Raw genomic sequence first — 20,032 nt, 5'->3', positions numbered from 1 at the left:
AGACATGAAGCTGCGGGATACGATCCGAACCATATGAACTTCTGCCTGGGAGTGAACCCGGATTTCCCACGCCAAAGGTGTGTACGCTAACAACTTAGTCATAAGAGAACTCATATGATCTTGGGATAAATATGGTATTAATCTTGTGGAACTGAGGGAAAACTTTGGAAAAGCTCAGTTAATATAGCCATCAATTTGAACCAGGAATTTTCCTATTGCGAAACAGGAACGCTTACCACTCGTTGATTTTGCTGTTGACTTAAATTTAATCCTTTCAGAATTTATGTTACATGAGACGTGAACCTACACCTTAGTGTTGGATTTCAAGCACATGAGCTCCCACAGGGAATCGAATCCGAGTCTTCTATGACGATTGCAAGTGTAATAACCATACAGCCATCGACGGAGCTAGGTAACCACCAGTTTATGCCCACTCGATAACAGTAATTAGTGTACATGAATTACGAATTATCACCTTCCGTACAAAGTAGAATTACATATATTATTTGCTTCACTACTTAGCTATGACTACATTTAATACCATTACAATACAGTATTACTTTTGTCACTTTTGCATATAATCTTTGCTTTTTAACTTTTGTGTGCAACAGAAATTCTCACTGGTATACCTTTTATCATCATGGTCTTGGGTTTGATTGCCATTGGGATCACATAATGGTGTTGACACAACTTCATGAAGCTAATGAGGAAACCACATTCATTACGAAATACCATGAGATAAGAGAGAAAGCCTGAAACAATGTTGTTTACCGGCGTGCAAAATCTGTATCTCTTCGGGGAACCATTAGCCTTCTTTTCCTTTTTAATTCCCCATGATTATGCTCTTCAGGCTAAAGGAAAGTGAAATCTTTGAGTTTTATGTCCCACGGTTATGCCGGCTAGGCTAAAGGAGACTGTGATGATGAGAAATGAATGAAATGGTGGAATGAAAAAAGTGGGAGGAAACGGGAGAACCCAGAGGAAACCCCCGCACACGGTGTTTATCCACCACAACGTTTACTTGGCGGGAGCTGGGATCGAACCAGGGACTCCATGCACCAGAGCCATCGCGGGCCTTAGGCCAAATTAGATGAATGATAAGCGTAAGTGAATGATTATGGGGATGTGTGAGGGAATGAATAACCGTAAGATAACCAACGGATACACTGTTGTTCACCATAAACTAAAATCGGCTGAGCTCAAACCAAGGACCTCTCGCGTCAGAACTGTTTTATGGATAAAATGTTCTGTGAATTAATCAAACTTCTCTTATGTTCTCCCAGTAACATATTTTTATTTAAGTAAATGTTTTGAATATTAAAAAAATAATTTATTTTTCAATTATCTTTATTTTCCTTTTATTCGAAGAGAATATGATGGTACAAATCTAATTTTGTCTATTAATTCATTTTTACAATTAAGAATAAACTTGAAGAACTGAGCGTATTCTAATTCATTCACTCTCTTAGTGGTCTTGAGGGTGTTTTGGGCAAAGCCGCTGCTATAAACATCGTTCCTGTAAAAATAAATAAATAAAAAATAATAATAATAATAATAATAATAATAATAATAATAATAATAATAATAATAATAATACCATTGCCCACTGAGGAGTAATTAATTAGAGCGCCATCAAGTAGTAATTTGATGTTAAAACATTCACCAATAGACATGGGCGCCCGAAGGGGGCAGGAATCTAACCGGAACCTTGTGAAAGCGCGCTAGTGCTGCCACGAAACGAGACGAGACTAGACAACCTGAAGACTCGTCTCGTCTGGTGCAAAGCATGTCTCGTCTCGGAAAGTTGTGCTCGTCTCATCTCGTGGTAACACTAGAACGACTGAAGCCCACAAAAAGAGCTGTTATGTATAGTGTTGTAAATAGGAAAAAGTTTTATTTTTTTCAGAAATGTACGTTTTTTAAAAGAAAAAACATTGCCTCTCGTTTTTTTTCTAAATTTCGTTTTTTTTTTAAACAAATACAATATTTTACAAACTATAAGACGCACTTTTTTCTTTGAAAAATTGCATCCAATGTTCAGGTGCGACTTATACTCAAAATTAATATAAAAATATAAAGTGTTTGATTTAAAATTCCCGCCAGTCTTTAAAATTGCCATATATTCGATCCCGCGGGAAATTTATCTCTATCTGGCAACATTGGATTCAACTGTCAGCAGCAGTGCACCGATGCGACGAACATGAGTTGCGGTGATTCACAAGCTTGCTAACATTGTCTGTCTTTGCAATCTAATAACAACAAACATTAAAATGTTATGGTATTTTTTTTTAAAAAAAAATGCTTAAAAATTAAGGTTGTCTTATAGTTCGTAAAATACGGTAGTCATTTGTAATGTATCTATCGCCTATATAAGTAACAAGTATTTTCATGTAGGTAATTACCATAAAATGCAACATAAACGATACATACTGATACCGTACAAATATTTTACAATCTATACGAAAATGAAAATGTAATCTTGGAGTTTTACGTCCCACGGTTATGCTGGCTAGGCTAAAGGAGACATATACAATATATATGAGTACCATACCTACCAATAATCCGGGTTTCAGCAGTGTTCCACCAATATCAACCAAGAAATAAAAGTATAAATGAAAATTTGTTTTTTCGTGAAAGCAGGCCTTTAATAAGTACAAAAATAATATCACGTACAGTATAAAATGCAACTAACTTGTCTAAAGGTAAAAACAAATACTAAGTTGCCTACTAGTATTTTTCTAAATATCATACATACATTATTTGTTGACTTGATATATATATGATATACATAGCCGGCTCTACCATATGTGCAACCGTGCAGTTGCACGGGCGGCAAGTTTGGAGGGGTGGCAAAATCTGTCATAAGTATATTATTTAAATTAAATATTTCTTGTTGGAAACAGGCTTCATGACGATGGTAGTTAAATTTACCATTCAGGGTAGTTTAAAGGGACAAGTTTTTCCGATAGATGTCACTACAGTCTTCGTATATCTCTCTCATGTGTTTTTTACCTTTCACGAAAATTCAAGATTTCTCTTACAAATTTCAACTTAGAGATTTCAAATTTTTAGAAAAGGAACTTCATAACCTATCGAAGGCAACAATCTGTGCCGATTTTTTATTTAAAATGTCTGTCATTGTTAAAATGGCTTGTTTATTGAAAGGGATATCCAAACCTTTAACAATATAACTCTTTCAACAATGAAGAAAATTCAAAATAAGAAATCGGCACAGATTGTTGCCTTCGAAAGGTTATGAAATTCCTTCTCCAAAAGTTTGAAATCTCTAGGTCGAAATTTGTAAAAGAAATTGTAAATTTTCGTGAAAGGTAAAACATACATGAGAGAGATACGAAGACTGTAGTGGCATATATCGACAAAACTTGTCCTTTTACACCAACCTTAAGCTGACCTATTTGAATACTACATTCATAAAACATATTTAGGTCGCATTAGTTTAAGGTCACATGAACAGTGCTAAAGCAAATAGTCAAATAAATCCCAGCATAAGTGGTTAGTTACTGATAAAACTGCCATTAAGAGAACTTGTACTTCAAAAACAGGATTCTTATACATAGATACGCTAGAAACCCCCGGAATGAAATCTAACCCCAGCAACCCCTGGAAATAAAAGCTGTTTGTAACAATCATTCAAAAAATAACTTTAGATATTCCCTGTTCTTTGTAGGATAATCCTCATTTGAAATAATAAACGCTGGTATACATTTCGAAGACAAATTTATTCCGAGTTAATAAATTTAAAACAAATTTAAAAACTATGTTTGCATTTTTGAGACACGAGACATTTCACGAAACTAGTCTGTCTCGTCTCGCCTCAAAGGGTTCTGTCTCGTCTAGTGAGACGAGACGAGACACTAGAAATGTCTCGTTTCGTGGAAATCTAACGCGCGCTAAGGTACACACTAGACTAGTGGATATGTACACTTATGTTCAAAAATGATTGTCGCCTATCTATAACAGTCCTCTTGTAAGAATATAATTTGATAATTATTTTGCAGGGTACTTTTAATACTGATACTATGCGTATAATCGGGAAATCTATATTTCATTGGAAAATTTCATAGGAAAAGAATTATAAATACGATTATATTTTTGGTAAGAATTATAAATACGAAAATTAGAATGAGTAAAGTAAAATGTTGCTAAATGGACACTAAAGTTTTTTTTTCGTTTTATTGTTCTTATTTTCTGCTCTCTTGACATTAAATTTTGCACATCTTTGCCGATTATACACATACCAACATTTTAAGAAATACCGGCCGAATTCGTTATCAAATTATATTCCTACAACAACATATTTATAGACATGCGACAGTAATTTTGGACATGAATGTACAACTATTTATCCCCCTCTCTCTTTATATATATATATATATATATATATATATATATATATATATATATATATATATATATATATATATATATATATATATATATATATAAAGGATCTTGCCCCCCAAGCAAAACCTGAAATGACGCCCTGCTCTGTGATATTGTTTTTTCTATTCTCCAATACTTACTTTTGTCTTCTTCTCTAATAACACAATTTCTTCTAATAATGTTCTAATTACTTTCTTTTCTCTTTTCTAATTATCCGTGGTATTGTTATTCTTTCCTCCAACACTCTTCTACCATGACCTTGTCTGACATCTCTATAATAACACAATTTCTTCTCAATTGATGTGCTAACCACAGTAGTACTGGCGCCAGTTGATCTAACATTTGGGCTTCTGAGTCCCTTATAGAATCACTCGTATAAATTTTGGGCAGGGATACCTTTGCCTAACCCTTAAATTTTGGCGGGTATCTAGGACCTCAGCCCCTTAAATTGTGGAAATTCCCTAAAAGTAAGAATTTTATGTGGTGGTATAGGCCCAAGACATGAACCTCTGCAAGCTTAAGTGACTCATCTTGTTCGCTTTCAAGGGTTTAAAAAATTCCAAATATGTAGATTTTTGAGATTTTTTTTTACCTATTTTATCTTTTTTTAGGAGGCATTATTACGTGACATAGTCATATGGGTGAGTATAGGTTCCATTTCCTTTCATAAGACATGAGTAGCTACATTATGCTCCCTGCTTACATTTTGGGAGGGGTACATAGAAGCACCCCTTAAATTTTGGGAATTATCAAAAAACGAAATTTCGTACATATTCTTTACGACAATTTTTATCGCTGTAAATTTGGATGGTACGTTTCTCTCTATCTTGTAACGAGATGATTCTATCCGTTCCATTATGTTCGTTTTTTCCTCTTCAGTTTTTATTCTAATTGGTTTTAATTCCATTTTTGTTATATTAGCCCCATTCAAAATTATATATTTAACTTAAAACAGTTTTTTTTTTTTTAATAATTTTATCATTAGTTATTAAAACGTTGAGGAGAATTTTTGGTGAATTCCACATTAGAGGGAGTTAGTAACATTTGGTTAGAAGTAGAAACAAAGACCGGTGGAGGGCGCTATGTAAGGTGAAAATCAAGACGATGGTATACTGCCGTTTTTCAGGTTCATTTCTTTCTAATAAATTTTAACAACTCGGCAGTATAAAAGGAGAAACACAGGTATTTTTAGCTATTATAGTTGAATTTAGGTCTCAGACTTGGAAAAGAAAGGAACGATAGTGAGAAAGGGAAAATAAGATATTTTATTATGTTTGCATGCATACATCAACATAGGGCAGCCATGTTTTTTATCGATATGATACTGACGATGAGAGACTAGAATTATCAAATGCTTCCTCTTCTTTATACTTCAGGCAAATGCCAATGTGAAATTAAATATTGATTTTATTGTTTTTTACTCTGCAATTTCTCCCTCATTATTTATTTTGTTATAATTCGTTGATATGTGATGAATTGAAAGTAGTGAAGTTGATGATTATTTAAGTGTGCTGAAGCTGGAATAATATAAAGGTGTTTATATTCTGTAAATAGATACTACTTTTTTTTTTTTTTTTTTTTTGTATAAAGCAGACGAAGATAAAATCATGATTTCATAATCTCGGCCTTTTAAAGTTTCTGATTTTTGCTAGTAATAATATCGTATTCACTGTTTCACGAAACATATTCCACGTCTTGATAATTGCAACAATGATATTGAATTATAATATTAGATTTGTTGAGTTAATAGAACGGCGCAATGACACAGATTGAAAATAGTTAATTCTGGTAGTGTAATTATTAAATTTTATATATCGGGATAGGTGGTTACAGATGTAAAGTCAGGATTTTTTTAAAATTCGTGTTGTATCAAGTTCGTTACAGGTTAAAAAAAAATATTGAAATTCTGATTAGTCATGCATAATATTGTTATTTCGGGGTACGTAAAATTTATCTGTGTATATGTTTAAGTTTACTTCAAGATACGGAATAGGCACTTTCGCAAATCCCAGGGGGATGAGGAAGACCTGTTCCCTCCAATTTTGGAATTGGGGGACTGTCCCCCCAATAATCCGATTTGAAATGTGTTTTTTTGAGGGGGAGAGGAGAAATATGATGATTTGTGCTCGATTTCCACAAAGGAAAGTGAGATGAAATTGATGTCTCCCTAGAATAAGCTTCAAAGCTGCCCGCCTCCCAATGTTGAAGACAACTCTGCTCCTCCTTGATCCTCCACAGCATTGTACTTCTTCATAAACATTTTGAACATCGCTTTTATATATATATATATATATATATATATATATATATATATATATATATATATATATATATATATATATATATAATATGTGTGTTTGTGTGGGCAGGGGTGGGGGAGGGAACGGTCCTACCCCCCCCAATGTTAAGACAGATTTGCGCTGCTGGAAATAGGTTCACAAAAGGAGTAGTTTAAATTATTCGGTTTAATATATATAGACTAATTATTTTTGTGATACGTGATTTTCTACAGTTCTTATTAAAAACAAAATCTTGAGTTGTTTACATTTGACGGCCTTATTGAGTACAGCTTTCTATTCAAAATTGTTGATCATACATAGCCTTCGCTTTTTTTTTTTTTTTTTTTTTAATCGTTTGGCACCCAACAACCCTTGTCTATTACTTCTGGCTTCTGTATGATATGTCGGCTAATGTGAAATTTTTCTATTCTTTAGTATGTTAACTGCCAATCTTATCAGTGTACCGTAATATGTTTCGGGATCGACTGCCTATCCTTGAGTATAGGGAACTCAATTTAATTAGACTTACCGTCTGATGTCAAAAGTATTTAAAGGAGGATAAATGTGTTGCCAGTTGTACTGTTCCATGTCATTTATTTTAATTTTGTTTTAGTTTTCGTAATTTCGAAGGAAAATGTGTTTACGTTTATTTTAAATATGTCTTGATACTGTGTATTACTGAATTGAATACGAGACGAACCTCTGATTGGACGTTTGCGAATATAATATCTGTGAATGAAATCAGTCTCGGAGCGGAAATGTTACGAAACTTATCAATTTTTGGTCTAATTTCGATTCTCCAACCTTATGTTTCTGAATTCTTTCCAATTTTTATCCAACAAATATATGTTTACATTTAACTTTAATTTGTCCTTAAGTTATGTAACAGCTATTTTGGTTTGATTCGTGATGAGAAATATGTAAAATTTTGAAATGAAGGAATGTTGTTATCACGTTTTCGGCTGTTTGAAGTGTATCCAACCTCTCGTTTATTTTTGTAATCCTTCATGAATGATACTGATTATTGCATTTTCGGTATAGTAGTTAGAAATTTTGGAAACTCCAAAGAAGGTCCGTGAATCTCTGAGACTAGGTTTTGTTATTCTCCTCTTGTGTAATTGGCGTACAACCTTTCCTTTTGTTCTCATGTGGTTCGGATTCCACGTTAATCAGTAGGTCCACGTCTCATATAGCCTCGCTGCTGAACGGGACGTTAAACTCAAAATCAACTCAACTCCTTTCCTTTTGTAAGGCTTCTAAGGTTAAATAAAATATGTTAAGAGTTTCGAGTTTAAATTAAGTCTTGGAAAGTATAAGTAACGTTGAAAGACGATATTTTTTTATTTTTTCTATTTTTATCCGCAGATGTAATTGTAATGAAATAATGTATCGCAGTTAATTGTATAATTATTAGGAAATGTATCTCCTTTCTTCGTTGATTAAATAAGTTATGTAGCGACGCGTCCATTGTAAAGAATAGCCGATGAATTGCAAATATGAAAATATTATTATGATTAAATGAGTACTCGTAGTAAAAGTTTATAACGGAGCTGAAAAAAAAACAATCCCCGCGGCTGTCTCTATCGTCTTATTCATTGCGTTCTGTTTTAAAGTATTAATTTTGTGAATGCGCTAGAAATGAAAATGTTACTATAATCGTAAAACGCCATTGAAATCAACATGAATTCAGTATGTTGATGGGAATAACAGGCCAATTAGAACAAAATCATTACGATATTAAAAACAGTATGTGATGATCATGCGTACGTGTTGATGGGACATCTAAGTGGTTATCAAACTGGTCCTGGAGTTCTTCCATCTGTCGTCTGAAATTTTAAAATTTCGAAAAAAAAAAAAGTTTCTTTCTCTCAATGTTTTCAGAAGTATTGAACTTACCTGATCTTTACCAAATTGATTATTTCTCTTCTTTCTTTTGGAGTTATTTATAATTCTGAAAAAATTTCATCAATCTTAATTAGGAATAATTAAAAAGTTTAACAGAAGCATTAACCTTTTCGTTACATTTGGTTGGATTATTGGATGAAGTGTTAGGAACAGTTTTTACAGTATACAGTCATGTTTAATTGGATTTTCGATCTTGGTACTGAAAATTGAGACTAAAAGTTTTCTGCTTTCAGTTTTCTTTACTGGACCATATCATGAAACTTAGTTGCATTTTGAATATTTAATAAACTTTCGGTTTCTAGTACTTAGAAATGAATATAAAATTATTTTGGCTTCCTGTGTATTTCTGTTGGACAAATATCATTAATTTTAATTTTTGACAGAATTAATTTACCAAAGTTAGTGTGTGTGGACTAAGTTGGTGAACAAGAAAACTACTAAATTCTGTATTCTTTCCTTTCAACCTCTTCCTTTCAACTTTATAAAGATTTTCCTCTTCGGGTAAATGTTGAAATAACGGTGGACGAGATCTTGTGAATAACTATCGACGAGAATACTAAATGTTTTGAACCTCGAAGGCTGTAATTTGAAGTATTAGAAAGAAAAAAATCTATTAAACAATTTGCCAGAACGTAATGTAACTAGATTGTATATTGACTTCTTTGTACCAATCTTTAGTAGAGTTACTCACCGGTGAGAATAGATCATTTTGCGCCCATTTTTTCTTGTTTGCTTATCTAAAACATTGTTTTTTGTTTAATGAATGTGTGAACCTGCTATATTTAAAAGGTTTATTTATTTATTGAACTATAATTATTATGTTCTTTTAAATTTGAATTTTTACAATTAGTGAACTTATTAATTAGCATATTTATTTATTTAGTTAGTTATTGGATGATTATTACGATTATCTTAGTTATTCAAGATTAATTTATTTTATGTTGTTATTATTATATTTTTTGTTGTTTGTTGTTATCCCCTTCTGGGAAATAAACCTTTGAAAAAAATCTCAGCAGTTTACAAATTTATCAATTCTTTTAGCAGCCTCAGCACCTGTAACAATAATAATGCCCATTGTAGGTTGTTTGAAAATTTGATGTTTAAATTAAAAATAGTGTTAATGTGTGATTTTAGGCTAGATATAAGTGACATGGACTTTTTCTCAAATGATTATTTTATTCGAAAGGCGTTCGCGTGTAGTTGAGACAAGGATCTGGATGGATTTGTATGGTGACGCTAATGAGAATCGGATTGGAAATTTAAATAATAATTTTTTTACACTTCTTATTTTTCATAAATCTTTATTTAACAATATTTATTAATTTCTGCTTATCTTTATCGAGTCATTCTATCTCTTTTGGAATTAACGTTCTCGTTAGTATAACTATACACCTCCACTGCCTCATTAGGATAACACGGCATAAAATTTGAACGGCGACCTATTATAAATTCTTTTGGTTTTTATGAAGATTTATTCTTAAAAAAAGAAATCCAAATGTTTTTTATTCCATTCAAATTATATTCTTAAATCCAAATTATATTATTATATGTTATTATTGTAAGGAATTATTTTTATTGTCTCTATCTCTTTATGTTTTCCCTCTGATGTATGTCTATACATAGACAAACATAGAAATTCTATGAGACTTTGTATACTCTGATACATAACATAGTTTGAAAATTTAAACTAGACTTTTATTTCAACTTTCGCAAACCCAAGTAACAAAGCAAATGTTGTTACCTAATAGTACCGCAGAACTGGACCACAAATAATTATCTGCTTCCGACGCAAAAACCATGTTAGCTATAAATTCAATCATCGCCGCATTGGCTATTGCCACTCCCATAGCTGTACCTCTGAAAAGAGAAATAAAATTTTACGGTGCATAGAGCGTAAATAAAGGGTCAACAAATTCATTTGTTATGCGGCTTGTTTATTATTTTGATTATGGAAACTTCATATTGTACATCATAAAACAATGAAAAACAGAAAAATGTATCTTATTCATGTTTCAGTTCTTCGTTCTCTTCATGATTAAAGTATATGAACTAGCAGCAAAAGAAACACATTTTTGTACAAAGTATGGTAATATAATTCCCATGAATAGATTACGAGGTAATGCGTCATTTGGAAAGGGCAAGTTGATCAATTGCCCCCACTGAGTTTGAAAAAGCCTACTATTTTATCGAAAGTTTACTAATATACTGATACGGACAATAGACCTAATAGACAATAATAGGACTTTAAGCTTTGTAAGGACCATAATAGACCATTGTATGGGAATGTTATTCTCATCAAGAGAAGGACCCAAATAATTTACAACATATATATGTTAGGAGTAGTGGCCTTTGAGTAATGGCTTTAAATTTGTGTTAGTAGCAACCTATGCTTATAGTAAATTTGCTATAGTTGAGCCTATTCAAAAGTTAAATTCTAAATCCAGCTGTTACAAATGGGGAAAAGATATTTTTATCCCTATGGTTATCCGAATAATATTTTACAAGATAATGCAAGTTTTTTACTAATGATTATTTTAAAAACTAATTGTTTAACCTAAAAATAAACATGTGAGTACTTCACCTTACTCTATGCCCTGTAATATTACAGAGCGCATGAATTGGAATATCAAACTACTTCTTAAAACTTATGTGTATAAATTAAATGGTCAAATTATATTTATCGGGGTGAGTATACTCTGAACGTTAGTAATAATTCTGAAACTAGAAAAACACCTAGTGAATTATATCTGGGAAGGAAAATGTTTAACCCTTTGGATATTAGTTGGATTTTATATATTGGTATTCTTGAAAAAAATAAGGAGGAAGTCCGTCAGGCAAATATTGGAAACATCGAAAGGTCCTGGAAAACACTGTATAAGACTTATAACAGCAAACATATACAAACTAATTGGAATTATTGGAATTTTTTGTCAGAAAATTGAAAGTTAAGAAAGAAAAAAGTAATTGGACATTTAAATAAAACACTAATTAAATTGTCTTTGTACTCTCTTTTTCAAAACCTAAATATATAGCTATTTGGAAAAAATGTTACGTTTACTGGAGTTTTTCTTTAAACTTTAGAAACTACATAAAATTTGTTATTGGTTTCCCAAATGTTTTTTTTTTTCATTCAAATTGCTATCTTACCTAAAACTAAGATTTTTTGTCTGAAACCAACTGACTAACAGTTCACTCTAAAATATTGCAGCTGCTGTTATAACGTAATGAAAAAATTACAAAATTAGATAATAAGTTGTCGTATGAAATTGAGAAATTGCTTCTTGAGTTAGGACCTCGAGAGCATTGAACACCGCTCCAAATTTCTGTCCCTTATTTTCCCCTACGAACGCAACAGTAAATTTTGAATATTTTGTTATTCTTCTGAACGTTCGTTATATTTCTTTGAAGAAATCTTTCTGCTTTAATAAATCTACAAATCTTTTTTTTCTATTATGCAAGTGGCAATACAAAATATTTCAGTGTAGCAAGTGCTAAATGACAAACAGAGTAAGATTACTAGATGTTCTTTCCATGGGACTTAATTTTACCTTTCATCCATAAGGAAATTTTGTTCTCGTAATGTCCCCGGGATATTTACACACACACATTACCTTAAGTTCTTTATAACAGGATTCAGCGATCAACATTCAACGATCTTTCCATATTTAACGTATTGCTACAAATGAAGGTAATTCATTTTACTAACAAGGGAGGCTATATTCAATTTAAGAGGCAATATTTTTAGCTGTTGCCAACGTTAAGCGGTTGCCTGAAGTTTTTGCAAGAAACTTCTGTGGAAAACTGTGATTAAATTTAACAAGCCTACCGGCAACCTCAAAAAATTCAATTGGCGCTTTCTTCTTGTGTATATAAGGTAAAACATGATTTTTTTCTCTTATACGTAGAATTTCACTTTAACACTGGAAAAAACACGGATGATTGATAACGCATATGTTTAACAAAACTTGTAGATTAGATTTAAAACACATTATTTTTAAAATGAGGGGTTACACAAAAGAAGTGTCAAGACTAAGTGATAGTCGTCACGTTCCGATGCAATTAGAGTTACGAAATGCTCATATGTTCATGTTTCAAATAAAATTACAGCGTGCATTGCTTTGTTCATATTGCAGACACAACTATGTGATATTCGGTTTGTTTTCAATGCAAAAACATTAATATGTTTTGCTGTGTTCAATAAATGCGAATAAAACTAGCCGTGTTTAATATACAGGGTAGATACATAATTAAATTTAAATTACTGAATGTTCATTATATTTGTATTGCAGATAACACTAAACAACGTTTGCTATTTTCCAATCCAAGTAAACTTATGCAGTGTACATGATGATCATATTGCAAGTTAAAGTACGCCATATTCACTTTACAAGTATAATAAAGCAATTTTCGTTGGTTCCAAAGGCAAACAAAACTACTTGATATTTATTACGTTTGTATGTCAGCAAAACTAAGCAATTTTTTAGCTATATGCGCAATCTAAGTAAAATTATACGATGGTCGCTTCTCTCATTTTGCAAGAAAAATTGCACATTGCTCACTTCGTTCAAAATGTAAGTACAATTAAATCAATTTTGCTTGTGATCAAAATGCAAATGAAACTGATTGATGTTTACTATGATTGCAACAAAAGTAAAACTGCGTAATGATCCACTATGTGCGCAATACAACCAAAATCATAGCTGTGCTTGTTATATATGTCCATGTAGTTCATAATTTGGTTTTCATTATTTGCGAATTCTATGAAAAACTATCTGGTATCCTTAAAATGGAGGGAAACATGAGTCAATTGTGTGAACTTGCTAAACATAGGTGACCGACCATAAGCGGCCCAACAATCAACTGATAGTTGCAATTAATGTATTGGCCAATTCTGATACATGAATGCTTACCTGACTTTTGTAGGATAGACTTCAAAAAGAATGATCGAAGAAATGCTCAAAGCACACGCCGCACTGGACACAGAGACCAGCGATGCCACAAACTGCATAGAATCGTTTTTTATGAATTTCACGGCACATGATAAGGATCCAGCTGCACTCAACACTATTACTAAAAAATTAAAGGAACTTATTATAGGCGGTTCTCGTCAATAATCCAGCTATTTTGAGTTTACAGTGAGCGCTACGCTAGGTTCGCTAGGTTCATAATGCAAGTTAAACTAAAACATATTTGCTATGTATGTAGTGTATTTGCTATTGTAAGTAAAGCTACGCGACGTTTCCTTTGTGAACAAGATAAACCAAAATGTGTACGTTATGTATACAATGCAAATAAAACTACTTCACAATTCAACTACACTAAAATATGTTCGCTATGTACAGTCTTGTTCAAAAATCATGGCCACCCATTTGTCCTTGAAAAGCCATGCACTCTTTCCAGTAGTAGATATTACCTTAAACGAATATAGATTGGCGAATTGATATCTTTATTTAGATTCAAAGTATTAGAATATCCTATGAACGGTTTCTGGAGTACGGTTAAGGTGGACAGGCAAGAGGTTTTTAACAAGATTCCACACAATGCAAATAAAAGAAGCGCGATATTTGCTATGTTCACAATTCAATTTGTTTCAAAAGATATTCGCTATGTAGAGTAATTCGGGGGCAAGTGACCATAGGGGTGCAGTGAATAGAGTTAAGGTTAATGATATGTGGCAACAGAACATGATCGGCGCTGACCTTGCAAAGCCCTTGGGTGTGCAATATTGGGTCTGGGGCTGACGAATAAGGTAGTGTACAGAGGAAAGAAGCGAACTATTGATGCAGCGAGCACGGGCAGCAGGGAAGGTGGGTAGATTTGTAGCCCTTTTGTTGCTATTGTAATACGGAACAGCAACAAACTAAGGCAATTCTTTCCTGAAGTAATCGTGTTGTACTCAAAGCTTCCACAGTAGTATGAGGCGATTATTAGATACGCGTATATATAGATATGCCTCAATATATTGCGTACATAAAGATGCAAAAACATGTTTTCAAAAAAGACGACGAAGTGGGGTGAAGTACCTAACATATTTTGGGGTGATTTGAATAGTCCTGTTAATCATTCCATGTATGCAATATCGACCAAAGAACATATTTACATCTAACTATTTTTTGTCTGTCCTCCAAACTACAATCTCGTATAGGAGAAACCTGGGTTCAAGACCTATTGGGAACTCAAATGTTGTGCTATTTCTCGTAAAGCTGAATAACTCAATGCTCCCGAGACGCTATTTTGGACACAATCTCGGGTTGGTATGTCTATTTACTTGTTAAGCATTTCTACAACAATAGATTTTGTACCTTTACATCATGTAGGTGTTCTTCGTTAGCTATATACTCATTATTTAGCAGTTTATATCTTGTTATTTACATTATGTCAAAGACACTTCTTCTCACCACTTCACCCCATATGTACGTATATTCACTTCACCCTCATGTGTGGAATGAAGTGAATAATTTACCTTGTATGGTTCATTTCTTTCTGTGCACGTTAGTTCATACACGAACCATACTTGTATTTTCAGAATACAAAAGGTCTGTCCTATTTATATATAACTGTCAATCAACCATGCTACAATTTCTGTGTAAGATTTTTTCAGTTTCGTGCTTACTGTGTTTACTTCCCCCCGAATTACTCTATATCACGCAAGTAAAATATTGGGAGATAAAGAAGTTGACATTGTGAAATAACGGTATGTGTTAACGATAATATTCAGAAAAAAAGAAAGAGATGCTGAGAAATCTTTGATTTTGCAGTTAGCAATTTGTGTTGACTTGAAAGAAAGTGATATGAAGATTGTTATTAATTGTAGTTATTTCATTTGAATATTAAGAGTTAATATAATAATTGGCTTTTATTTCTGGTGCAATCCCATCTTAGAGACCATAAAATTTACAAAAGAAATATCTATGTTACTTCAAAAGAAGAATGTACACTCATGTCCAAAATGATTGTCGCATATCTATAACAGTTTTGTGGAAATATAATTTGATAGTGATTTTGCAGGGTATTTTTAATACTGCTACTATGTGTATAATTGGGAAGTGTATATTTATGGTAGATTTCATAGGAAAAGAATTACAAATACGAAAATTAGAATGAGTAAAACAAAATGTTGCTAAATGGACAAAAAAAATTTTCGTTATATTGTTCTTATTTACTGCTCTTTTGACATGGAATTTCCCACATACATGTCTTTACCGATTATTCACATACTAATCTTATAAGAAATACTGGGCAAAATTGTCATCAAATTATAATTCTACAACAGCATACTTATAGATATGCGACAATTATTTTGGACATGACTGTACATACTATTTTTATGTGAGGTCTAAAAGCAGACGACTCTCCCAAGCAAACCCAGCGTTTGCTGAAATGCAATCTGGTTTCCTATACTAAGCTTAGTGATTTCAGATAGGGAGAGAAAACAATTCTTGAATTTATTTTTGAACAAAAGAGGGAAACAAGCAAAAGAATTCATACGCAATAGTTTACAACAATATTACTATTTGTTATAACAAATTTACGTATGAAAATGTTTATACGTAAGCACCATGTTTACCCATGGTGCTTACTACGGTAGCACTCATGTTCTCGAAGAGTTTGAACGCAATTCCTCCAAATTTACAATTCTTCCGCCCTTCAAAAAAATAAAATAAAATAAAATAAAATAGAAATGAAACATAGGAAGCTGCTTCATTTAGTAGCCTCTACCTCTTCCTTTTTTTTTTTTTTTTTTTTTTTTTTTTTTTTACAAAATCAGTCTCTACCCGCTATGCCTTCCGCCTCAATTTTTGTCGTTTCTATCTAAAAAGAATGCTTTGTTTCCTTAATGTCCCACGAGCATCCACCGTGGCTAAGGAAGATGGAGGTTATGGTAATAAACGAAATGGTGGAATGAACAAAGTGGAAAAACCTCGAGAAAAGATACACACATGGTGTTTATCCACCACAAACCTCAGTTGACGTGAGATGCAATCGAACCATGGATCCGACGCACCACAGGTGAACACTCTACCACTGGACAATCGTAACCCCAGAAGAAAATGCATTTTTTATGCTATGACTATTTTAAATTGTTATTCGTGCTTAGTCTCCTTCACAGCTAACATTCATATAGGAATAATTTTGATACAATTGAAACTCGATTATGCTATTTTCAATGAAAAAATTATACCTTCTGTAAAACAATTTGTGGGGGCATCTAAAGCCCTAAAACTTATTTGTAAGTATCCTTTAACTCATAATTAAGTTTTATCAGCATCCAAGGTGTGAACAGTGAAAAATTATTTTGGAAATATAGCCATGCTTTCTTCCAAGAAATTTTGTTCACAGTAAAAATTCAAAATGAGACAGGGATGCAATTGGACACTCTTCGCTAATAAGTGTGCCCTACACAAGAGTAATATGTAATAGCAATTAATTTACAATAGCACTGAGGGAGGGGGCAGTTGGCACACAATAAGATACATATATGCAAAACATTGGGGAACGTTAATTATTAAGTGTGGATACGCTATTAGCCTACAAATATATTTTTAAACCTTTTCTTTTGAAGTTGTTAAACATTTTTTGTTCAAAAGTAATGCTAATATGAAAAGACGACGTGTCCTTGCGTGGAATGAGAAAAAAAACTTATGTTCTAGAGAGATATAAGTACCAAGATGGAATAAATATTTGTCCATATTTGCCCTTGCTGTTGAAATAATACACAATAGTGGTTATTATCAATGATCATTGGCCTGTGTTAAGATCGTGTTGAATTAAGACCGTTTTTTACTGTGTAGTAGTAATATACATCTTCTGGAAGATTCTTAATTGTATAATTTGTTGTTTACAATCTTTTATAATGCAATTACTTATGTCAGTACAATTCATTTTGTCTAACACTGTAAACATAACATTCCTGAAAGTAAACTTCAATAAAAATTTTTTTAGAAGTCTACACGACACAATACTTCGTAAAGATTTGCCATTTTACTCACCTATTAATATCAGAAATTTCATAATCATTTTCTTATTCTCTAAAAAGATGGTTCTCAACTTGTTCTTGTTGCTGCATTCTAACATACGAGTTGGCAAAAGAAATTAAAATTAATAGTGTCTATTTATAAAATAACGGATATAGTATACATGAAGCTGCATCAGTTCCCGAAGGAGCAGGACGCTCATACTTTTAGGGATTATTCATTGAGTATGTACGAACTTACAAAGGGGGTAACAAAGCGACTTTTATTTACTTATCGACTGATACGAAAATAAAAAAGAACTTACCTGTACTTTATATCTGCATGTGCAGTGCCCTTGTACTTAATCTATGGCTATGTGTGAGGGGGGGGGGGAATTTAACGCATATCGCATGTCTTGTGCACATGAATACTTCTTACTATTGCACGACGTAGAAAATTTATGGTATTTCATGTAGAAGTGGTAATAGAACACAGAAGAAACGCAGATCAGGGGGTTCTCATGTATACTATTACCAAAATAACTTTAAAAAACGTACATATTTGGGCCTTTGGAATATTTCTCTTATTACCTTTTTCATATATACATTGAATTATATATATTTCATTTATTGTCACATTGTATCGAGAATTTTGCGTGGCACATAGGTTAAGAACCAACGCTTTAACTAAATTCCTCCTTTATTTTCTTTGGCACCAAAATTATTGGTTTTGTGGCCAATACAACGATATTATATCACTACTGTAAATTCGTTTTGCTCTTTCCTATAGTTTTGCTATGACGTATGCAACAAAACACTGCATAAAGAAGAAAACAAAGAGTTCTGCCTTAGCTGAAATAGGCTCGACTGAAACCTTTTCCTCAGTTGAAACTGATTACAATGTAGCCAAATTGTTACTTACTGAGTACATAGTATCTATGAAAATCGATCAAGTAGTAAAGACAGAAATAGGCCATGGTTAAGCTTCCACTTAAAATCGCTCTTGTAGTGAAGAGATCGTTGGTAATGTGTTGTCTGCAACAAGATAAGTTTTGTTTCTCATTCATCGGGTTCTCTTGGGTATAGTAATGAACATCAATGCTACTATCAGTTACGCTCATCACACAATATGAATACATCCACATAAACCTGTAACAATAATAGTCTTTATTTAAAATGTTATGATCAGCAATTAGCCAAAAGTAGAACTATATCAAAAGTAGACTAATATATCTAGAAGAATACGCATTATTTTTTTTAAAAAAATGGAATGAAATCATTCAGTTTAACGTCCCACGATTATGCCCTTTAGGCTAAGAAAGACGGATGATTAAGTCAGATGAAAGATGATGAAAGTATTGGTGGAATAAAAATGTGGGAGGAAACGAGAGTACCCCCGAGAAAACCCATGAACACGGTGTTGTCCCCAACACAGATTTACTTGGCCCGGGGTCGAACCACGGATCCCAAGGACCAGATGTATACGTTCTACCATTGAGCTTCCGTATTCTCAGAATACACATTCTGAAAAAAGGAAGAAGTGTTCGTTTATTATTATGGCTTCAAATTTATATATATACAAAAATATATGTATCTTCCAGCATAACTCTGGAACATCTAAAGTAATATCAACCAAACTCGGTGCACATGTTACTTACAATCTGGAAAAATACTGTGGACTAAGATAGCATTTCTCAACCTATTTTCTCTTGGAACACACAAAGTACGTTTCAAACTTTCGCTGTTGTGATTTTTTTCCTACATACAAAGAAAAAAAACGGAACAGATCTCACAAGCAAATTACGTAAAACTCTTGAATAGAAGCACATTTTAACATAAAAGCAACTTATGATTCTTAAGCAGGAATATGAGAAAGAAATATTTCCATTAGAAATATAAGAAGACATCAAACTCAAAACTAGTGAGATTTTTGTCCCTGGCGATTTTTGCAAAGCATGTCTATGCGTAGACGAGCTCTTGACAGACACACTCTCATGCCCAGGGTTTCTTTCCAAAGAAAAATGAACAGCGTTAAAAAGTAAACTTTCCAGCTTTACACTTGGAAGACACGTGTGAAATAAAGTCGATTGACAATAAATTTTTATTTTCTTCTAAAGATAATTTCTTTGCTGAAGATCTTACAAAACATTAACCCTTTTGGGATTCCATGGTACAATTTGTACCATACGGGTGTTTCATGGTACATTGCGTTATTTCTCTTCCATTTGAGCTTTTTCGTCCGTTTTTTTTTTTGTTTTGTTTTGTTTTCCAAGTCCAGAGGCCTTGTAGAAGACATTACGTATGGCTTCAGACCGTCCAGCGTCCAGACATAGGAGGTGATGACGTCATAAATCAAAAATTTATTTTCTCATTTTCTAAGCCGATGTTCAATATTTTTTGGCGGGCTTATTTTTCTACGTAGAAGATTGAAATTTTGCACAAACATTCAGTCCACCGAGTAGTATTTACCAGATTTTTTTGTTCCGATGTC

General features: G+C 32.8%; 1 protein-coding gene across 1 annotated transcript in view; it reads right to left on the bottom strand.

Moving 5' to 3' along the window:
- Positions 1 to 1,329: 1,329 nt before the first annotated feature.
- LOC145662197 (uncharacterized) overlaps positions 1,330 to 20,032 on the bottom strand; it is a 47,819-nt gene continuing 29,116 nt past the window's right edge. The window contains exons 7-10 of the mRNA XM_081727531.1: positions 18,464 to 18,690; positions 13,499 to 13,658; positions 10,330 to 10,445; positions 1,330 to 1,516 (exon numbers count right to left, since the gene is read on the bottom strand). Coding sequence (XP_081583657.1) covers positions 1,458 to 1,516; positions 10,330 to 10,445; positions 13,499 to 13,658; positions 18,464 to 18,690 — 562 coding nt within the window. The 3' untranslated portion in view covers positions 1,330 to 1,457. The remainder of the gene's footprint in view (positions 1,517 to 10,329; positions 10,446 to 13,498; positions 13,659 to 18,463; positions 18,691 to 20,032) is intronic.

This window comes from Thermobia domestica, chromosome 10 (assembly GCF_964235325.1).
Source record: "Thermobia domestica chromosome 10, izTheDome1.hap1.1, whole genome shotgun sequence".
Lineage (NCBI taxonomy): Eukaryota > Metazoa > Arthropoda > Insecta > Zygentoma > Lepismatidae > Thermobia > Thermobia domestica.
This window is presented reverse-complemented; position numbering and strand designations above follow the sequence as displayed.